We start from the raw sequence: 8391 nt of genomic DNA, 5'->3' as shown, positions 1-8391 counted from the left end.
ATGATATACAGAGCCAACAGTACCGCGTACAGAAACAAGAACTTGGTGCATCTTATATAAATTATGCACTGTGTTCAGTCCCCAGCAGAGTAATCAGTCCGTGGGAATGCACTTCTCACATCCGTGATCATAGACTAATGTGAAATCGGTTTTACTCTTCCCTCTAGAAATATTTTAATGTTTAATTTATTTGGAAGACAAGTGTCTTTTAGATTTGTGCTCATCCACAGCCTTTCATCTGAGTTACTGCTGAGTTCCCAAAAGAGGGAAAGTTGAGCATCTCAAAGCAGAGATCTCACAGCACAGCAGTATGTGAACTATCTCCATGGACAATGTACATCTACCATCTTGGATTATAAATACTTTTATATGAGAGCTCACAAACAATATATTTAATATAATTGATGAATATATTTATTCAATAAAACAAAAATATATTTAATATATTTATTCAATAAAACAAAAACAAGCAAGCGGAATTAATTAATTAAACATATACAGTATATATATAAATTATGAATCAGTACATCAGTCAGTACATGGAGAATACTATCTATTTGCTGGGGATCTACATCACATATCAAATAAGACAATTAATGGTAGCAACATTAATTAGACTGTCTAATATTATATTCCAATCTACCATATTCTTACTTTATGTTTTTAATATTACTTAATGTTTTTAAGAGGAGGCAACTTGATTGTAGATTTCTGAACTCTTTCTGAGATGTCTGTACCAAACAAAGCTCTAAAAGCAAGAAAATAAAAATGGCTTTAAAAAACAGGGTAACAATAACATAATGAGGGGAATTTATTAAGACTGCCTTTTAGAATGCCATTCTTAACCCCTTAAGGACGGAGGGTTTTTCGGCTAATTTCTCGCTCTCCAACTTCAAAAATCCATAACTTTTTCATTTTTACGTGTACAGACCTGTGTGAGGGCTTATTTTGTGCGTAACAAATTTTACTTTCCCGTAATGTTATTTATTTTAACATGCCGTGTATTGCGAAGCTGAAAAAAAATTCCAAATGTGGAAAAATTGAAAAAAAACCGCACGTGCATCACGTTCTTGTGGGCTCAGTTTTTACGACTTTCACTCTTCGCTCCAAATAACATGCCTACTTTATTCTTTGGTTCGGTGCGATCGCGGTGATACCAAATTTATATAGGTTTTATTGTGTTTTAATACATTTTCAAAAATTAAACGAATGTGTACAAAAAAGAAAAAAATTTTTTTGCCATCTTCTGACGCTAATAACTTTTTCATACTTTGGCGCACGGAAATGTGTGAGGGGTCATTTTTTGCGAAATGAGGCGACGTTTTCATTGCTACCATTTTGAGGTCTGTGCGACATTTTGATCATTTTTTATTTCATTTTTTATGTTATGTAAAAAGGTGTAAAAGTCGCATTTCGGACATTTGGGCGCCATTTCCCGCCTCGGAGGTCACCGCCGGCCGTAACCGTTTTTATATTTTGATAGATCGGGCATTTTGGGACGCGGCGATACCTAATATGTCTGTGATTTTTACTGTTTGTTATGTTTTATATCCGTTCTAGGGAAAGGGGGGTGATTTGAACTTTTAATATTTTATTAATTTTTTTTATTTTTTAAACTTTTTTTTTTCTTTTTTTTTCCACTATTTTTTAGACCATCTAGGGTACATTAACCCTAGATGGTCAGATCGCTCCTACCATATACTGCAATACTACAGTATTGCAATATATGGCGTTTTTGCAGGTCTTACATTACAATGAGCCACTGGCTCATTGTAACGAACCTGCATAAACCATGTAGCCTCGTGTCAAAAGAAGACCCGAGGCTACCATGGTAACCGATCGCCGCCCCCCGATGACGTTCGGGGGGCGTGGCGATCGAAAAAAAGATGGCGGCGCCCGCGCGCCGCCGTCTTTTAAACGCCGCCCGCGACTTTGCGGGCGGCGTTTAGAGGGTTAATAGCCGCGATCGGTGCAAGCACCGACCGCGGTTATTAGCGGTGGGGGTTTTGTGCAAAATGCAAAAACCCCCACCTCTGTATGAAGAGGACTCAGTCCGTGAGCCCTCTTCATACATCCCTTATACCTCTGCGCCGTAGAGCTACGGCGCAGAGCGTTAAGGGGTTAAAATACCCTGTGTTATGGTTCTGGTATCTGACGCTCTGGCCTCTTAGTGAATATGGGTGCAAACTCCGCTAGTACTTACCTGAAGACCAGATCAGAACTGGCAAAGTTTTTTGCTATAGTATCCGCTGGAACTTGCGTGGAGACTATAGCAAATGTGGCATGCCAGGCATTTACACATCAACCTGACAAGCCCATAGTGGTGGGAGCGTCATAGAAACCAGAAAACTGTCAGGTTGGTTTCTCCACTAGAAAACTGACAAAGAAGCCATAATGAATATCCTCCAATGAGTTTTGCAAGCTACAGAATCATTGCTATAAAATTGACAACATGCAAAGTTTAGGCAGCTGCTGTAATGTTTATTAGGCAGTACAAAATGGGGTAAACTAACTCCTCTCGGACCGCCCGCTGACGTCTAAAGTCTGCAGTTCTGGAGTCTGCAGCGAGTTTTCTGCTGCTCCTGCGCTAATCGTGGGAGCAGGACCCGGTCTGCGGGTGTTATGGACATCCGGAGACCCTAGGGAGATGCAGCTCGTTACAGCTTCTCTCTTCTCCGCTCCTCCGTGCATCGCGCGGCCTCTGGCTCTGTAGACTCGGGGGTCACGTGACTGTGGGTCGAAAGGGGTTAATCAAAGCTAATTAGACCCAGTACAGCTCTGATATATCAGACGCTAGCGCTACTTGCACTTTGGACGTCACCCTGTCACGAGACAGGGTGACACCTCAGTGGGAGGTGTCAGCATCGGCACCTCTCCAATGACATCACAGGACCAATCTGATCAGTCCTGTGACTTTGATTGGCCAGCGATCTGAAATGATTTTTGGGCAGATCTTACTAGCGCAACGCTCTCCAATGTAGCCACTTTGTGATTGGTGGTGTTGGAGAGAGTTGTGCTAGTGATCTGTCCCTTTACTGAACCCCAAAACACACAATTAGTGTGGAGGAGGAGTAGGAGTAGCGTGGAGGAGTTGTAGTAGCGTGGAGAAGTTTTGTGGAGGAGTAGGCGTTTTGTGGAGGGGCAGGCGTTGCGTGGAGGGGCAGGCGTTGCGTGGAGGGGCAGGCATTGTTCTGTGTAGGTTGTGTGTACTATCCCTCCATCATGTCCCAGAAGACATATACTGACTTGGAGGTATATAATTATATGGCCTCCGATATGGAGTCTGGACATTTATTTGTCACCTCGTCCTCACAAAGCGACTGTGAGGAACCCCCGAGAAGGTGCTTTTGTTGTAATGCTGAAGTGCCTGGGACTTCTGAAGAGAGAGGTCCTTGTACTAACAACAATACATGGGCACACCACCACCCCTGCCGGACCGTATTTTGGATTACAATAGGTACATGGGATGGGTGGATTTGTTGGACCAGGTACTTCAGTGATACCACGCCAAGTGGAAGTCGAGGGTGTGGTACAAGAAGCTAGCCATGCACATCATGCAGATGGTGCAGGCCAGAGGGGAACTTTACTGGAATTTCAAGAGGTGGTAGTCAAGTAGTTGATCTTTGGAGACCAGGAAGGAGGGAGTGCTAGTAGGCCTGGAAGCGAGGACACATCACACATTGTACCAGGGCAGCACTTTCCAGGAGAAGTTCCACAAACTTCTAGCAAGGAAAGGACACAGAAGACGTGCAGGGTGTGCTCACACAGCTTATACATCATGCCACATGCCGCACCTTCCCTGCTGAGCTCTGTCGTGTGGAAACCATGCAGATTATTGCCACGTATGGGGTATTGTCGTACCAGGGAGAACCTGCATCATAATTTTTGGGGTGTTTGTCTCACGTGGAAGGAGCTGGGCAGAGGATGACATCATGCATATTTTGTACTATGCACTATCCATTACGCATCATCCTTGGGGTCCACCTGTGGGGATAAAATGCTCACTACACCCCTAGATTAATTCATGGAGGGGTGTAGTTTTCAAATAGGGTGAGTTCTCAGGGGTTTCTACTGTACTGATCTACAAATGTTTTATGGTGCCAAAAAAGATGTAAATGTCGGTACTCCAAATGCCATTCTCTTCCGAGCCCTGCTGTGTCTCCATCTTGTAGATGATTGCCACGTACCCGTGGAGAACCTGCATGATGATTTTTGGGGTGTTTGTCTCCAGTCGCATGAATTGGGCAAAATAATTTTGACACTACAATGACAAATTTTGAGAAATTGCAAAACAAATTTTATTCCACTCCATACACCATTCAATTTGTGTCAGGATCTTATGGGTTAAAATGTTTATACATCCCTTAATAAATACTTTGAGGGGTGCCCTTTGCTAAAATGGGGTCACTAATCGGGGGTTTCTCTTGTACTGGTACCTCAGGGGCGCCCCAATACCAGTCTAGTATTGGGGGCTTGATTGTTGCTATGGCATCACTGGGGTCGCGGGACCACCCGTGACAGGTGAACACACAAAAAAAAACCCAAAAAGTTAAAAATCCAGTACAGAATTGATGCTTTTCTACTCCTAACCTCAAAAAAAGTTCCTAAATTTTCAACAATAGGGGATACTAACACCAAAATGGTAACACTGGAAAAATTATCTCGTCCCACAAAGAAAATGCCGTCACATGGCCCCAATAACGAAAAAGCGAAAATTTTATAGCCTGCAAAATGGGCCAATGAGAAAAGTAAAATCCTGGCAGCTGCAGGTCCCTCCTTCCCATCTGTTCCTCCCCGTGCGCCCATAAAACAAGTCACGGTGTGGGGGTCTCTATAATCGGGAGAAATTGCATAACAAATTGTATGGTGGGTTTTCACTTTTATCTTTTGGAAATGTTTGAATTTTAGGGCTAAATGAACGTATAACTGACAAAATTTGACCATTCTAAATTTCACATACATTTTGATTCAACTACTATGAAGATCTCAAGGGGTTAACAATCTTCCTAAAATCTGTTTCTGATATTTTGTGGGGTGCAGATGGGTTGGTTATATAGGGTGGTTTTAATGCTAAATATGTAAAATTTAATTCAAAACAGTATTTATCCCCAAAATAGTAAATTCTGAAAATACGGAAAATCGATAATCTATTTGTAAGCCGCTTGACATCAAAATAAATTATCCAAACATTTCAAAAATGCTGAAAATGTAAAGTAGACATATGGGAAATGTTATTCAGAAACTCATTTAGGTGGTAAATCTATCTGCCTGAAAACGCGATGATTTCGAATTTCGAAAATGGATAATTTTTCAAAAACATTAACGTCAACTTAGATTTTCAACTCCTTAACCCCTTCAGGACTCGGCCTATTTTGGTCTCAAGGACACATTTTTTACATTTGCCCTGTGCAAGTGGTTTAACAATCCAAGGGATTTGGAGACTGTTTTCTTGTAAGACATTGTATAGTACTCCAAATTAGTTTTTACCAATTTGCATGATATCTTTTGGGTTTAGTTATGAAAAAAAACTTTGGCAAAAAGTTCAAAAAAATTCTTCATTTTCAAAGTTTTTAATCCTCTATTTGTAATGCAGATAGTCCATAACACCCAAATTAATTCATAGCTTACAAATGGTAGCTTTATGTTGACATGGCTTTTTAAGATTCCATGTATTTTACTAGAATGTTATGGGGCTTAGAATTTGAATGCCATTTTTCACATATTTTTTTAAAACTTTCAATTGACTGTGAGAGGCCTTAACAATAGCGAGACTCATAAATTACCCTAATCATAGTAGGCTGGAACAAGACGCAAGTCCATCAAGTGCAACCTTTAAGAATTAATTTTTTTTTCCCCATAACACGTAATATTTCTGTTCTTCAGAAATGTCCATAGTCTCACTGCTCTCACAGTAAAGAACCTTTGTCTATGGCGATGGTAGAACCGCCTCTCCTTCAGGAGTAGAGGATGCGCCCTTGTCCTGGTCACAGGACGAGGTATAAAAAGATCTTTGGAGAGATCCTTGTACTCCCCGTTCAGGTATTTGTACACTGTAATGAGGTTCCCCTCAGTTGTCTTTTTTCTAAACTGAAAAATCCCAAATTTGTAATCTGTCATTGTATTCTAGTCCCCCCATTCCCCTAATAATCTTGGTTGCTCTCCTCTGCACCCATTCCAATTCTACTATGTCCTTTTTATACACTAATGCCCAAAATTGCACACAATATTCCATGTGTGGCCTGACCAGTGTTATTTCTAAGGGCAAAATAATGTCCTTATCATGACAACCTATTCCTCTCTTGATACATCCCATAAATCTATTTGCTTTAGCAGCAGATGCCAAAGGCAAAATTTTGCTCCTTCACTTCTCAGCCCTGCTATGTGCCCAGTCTGTCAATTATTGGCACATGTGGGGTATTGCCGTACTCAGGACAACCCACGGAATGATTTTTGGGGTGTTTGTCTAAAGTGGCATGAGTTGGGCACAATATATTAGGCACTAAAATTACATTTTTGAGATAGAAACAGAATTTTTGCTCTACACCATTTACTTTGCATTAGATTTTGGCCAGCATATTGGGGGTTAAAATGCTCACCACAACCCCAGATAAAATCTTTGTGGGGTCTAGTTTCCTAAATTGCATAATTTCTCAAGAGTTTCTATTGCACTGGTACCTCATGGGCCCCGCCAACATGACATGGCAGAGATACATGACATGATGAGATACAATGTATAGACCATTATTTTGGGGGGTCTTAAGCTTATTAGTGAGATTTTATTAACTATTTCAAGGGGGACACAAACAAAACCATCAATTTTTATTTTGGATTTTTAGCACTTTATTTCCCCCGCTACTTTTCCTGAGCAAAACCAATATTGGAGGAAATCACTTTTTTTTTTTTTACTATCGACAGCTTTTCAGGGCCATAACTTGCTGAGGGCCTATTTTTTGTGTAAAGAGATGTTCTTTTCATCCGAACGCTTGTTCATTCCCTTACACTGCAATACACTTGTATTGCAGTGTAAAGTGTAAGTAACTGAGCATGCTGAGTTACTTACAGCCAGGTCCAGCCAGGAGGTGGAACACGGCAGGGACAGAAGCCGACAGCCTCGGGTCACTCGCCGGAACCCTGGGCTGCGGCAGGAGGGATCGGAACCCCCGGTAAGCACGGTGGGGACACTTACACGCCGCGGTGATGCTTGACCATGGCGTTTAAGGGGTTAAACACCCGGGATCTGAGGTTTTTTTTCCAGATCCTGGGTGTTAGTGCCGGGTCTGGGCTGTGATATTACAGCCCGACACTGGCACTATACTGACCCGATGTCCCAAAATCTTCTTCTGACGTGCCGCCGTAGAAAGGCGTCACATCCGAAGAAGTACTCTTAATGACCGAAGTAGATTCTGTATAGGGCACTCATTAAGGGGTCAAGATCCAGTTGTTTGCCCAAATCCTCTTCCCGTTTGACCATATATTGCAGTTTTTGGAGGAGAAAACTTAATGGCTCTATAGACAGGATACTTTCCCATCAATCCCAACTTAGATATTCAAATGCAGAAAATCCTTGTATTTTTTCTTCCAAGTTGAGATTAGAGAGTAGCTGAAGTGTTCAGAATGTGAGAATGCATGTGATTCTGTAAAAAAAAAAGACTATGTCCTAATATTGTCACCTACAATAAAATCTTTATAGCGGAAAAAGCCTTTATTAAAAAGGTTTTTTTCTGTAACCCTGGGGGGATGGGGGGGGGGAGGCTGGGTTACAAAAGATTATGCCTGTTGCAAAGAGAGTGCCAAATGTGCATAGACTGAGAGAAGAGGGTAGAGCAAGGTTGCTCTGTGCAGCGGGGGAAGTTCCAATTTCATCCAATGAAAAATATTTCTGATATTTATACTAACCTTGCCGCACTATGATAATGTCAATGGCCCCCCTTAATTCTAGAAGTATAAAGTGTATGTCTCTGAATCCCTCCAGTAATAAAAAGCTTAATCTTAGGTTTAAAAGCCTGTTATACTTCCCTGGGAGGGTCCGAAATAAATATACTTGAGCAAGAGGACCATTTTCACTGAATGGATATAGCCCATCCATGAGAGCTTATAAGCTTACAGTGTATCCAGCTCCTTCTGTAGGTGTGTGAGATAGTTTGTTTTATATAGAGATTCATAAGAGGGAGTAAAGTTAACCCTCAGATAAGGGATGGAGAGGGTATACCATTGAAAGTCAAAATTAAGTTTCCTCAGTTTAACAATCAGGAGGAAGGTAGAGAAAACAAAATAATATATCGTCAGGAAATAAAGTGCATTTCTGTACCAGGGGTTCACCCCAATGCCCTTGAAGTCGTTATTGTTTCGAATAAGAGCCGTCAACGGTTCAATTGCTAAAGCAAACAAGGC

General features: G+C 41.4%; 1 protein-coding gene across 2 annotated transcripts in view; it reads right to left on the bottom strand.

Annotated features, from left to right (window-relative positions):
* Positions 1–448: 448 nt before the first annotated feature.
* OSGEPL1 (O-sialoglycoprotein endopeptidase like 1) overlaps positions 449–8391 on the bottom strand; it is a 247443-nt gene continuing 239500 nt past the window's right edge. For both annotated transcript variants that reach the window (XM_072120940.1, XM_072120942.1), the window contains one exon: positions 449–748. In XM_072120940.1, coding sequence (XP_071977041.1) covers positions 670–748 — 79 coding nt within the window. In that variant the 3' untranslated portion in view covers positions 449–669. The remainder of the gene's footprint in view (positions 749–8391) is intronic.

This window comes from Engystomops pustulosus, chromosome 8 (genome assembly GCF_040894005.1).
Source record: "Engystomops pustulosus chromosome 8, aEngPut4.maternal, whole genome shotgun sequence".
Classification (NCBI taxonomy): domain Eukaryota; kingdom Metazoa; phylum Chordata; class Amphibia; order Anura; family Leptodactylidae; genus Engystomops; species Engystomops pustulosus.
Note: the sequence above shows the minus strand (reverse complement) of the source record. Positions and strands in the feature narration are given on the sequence as shown.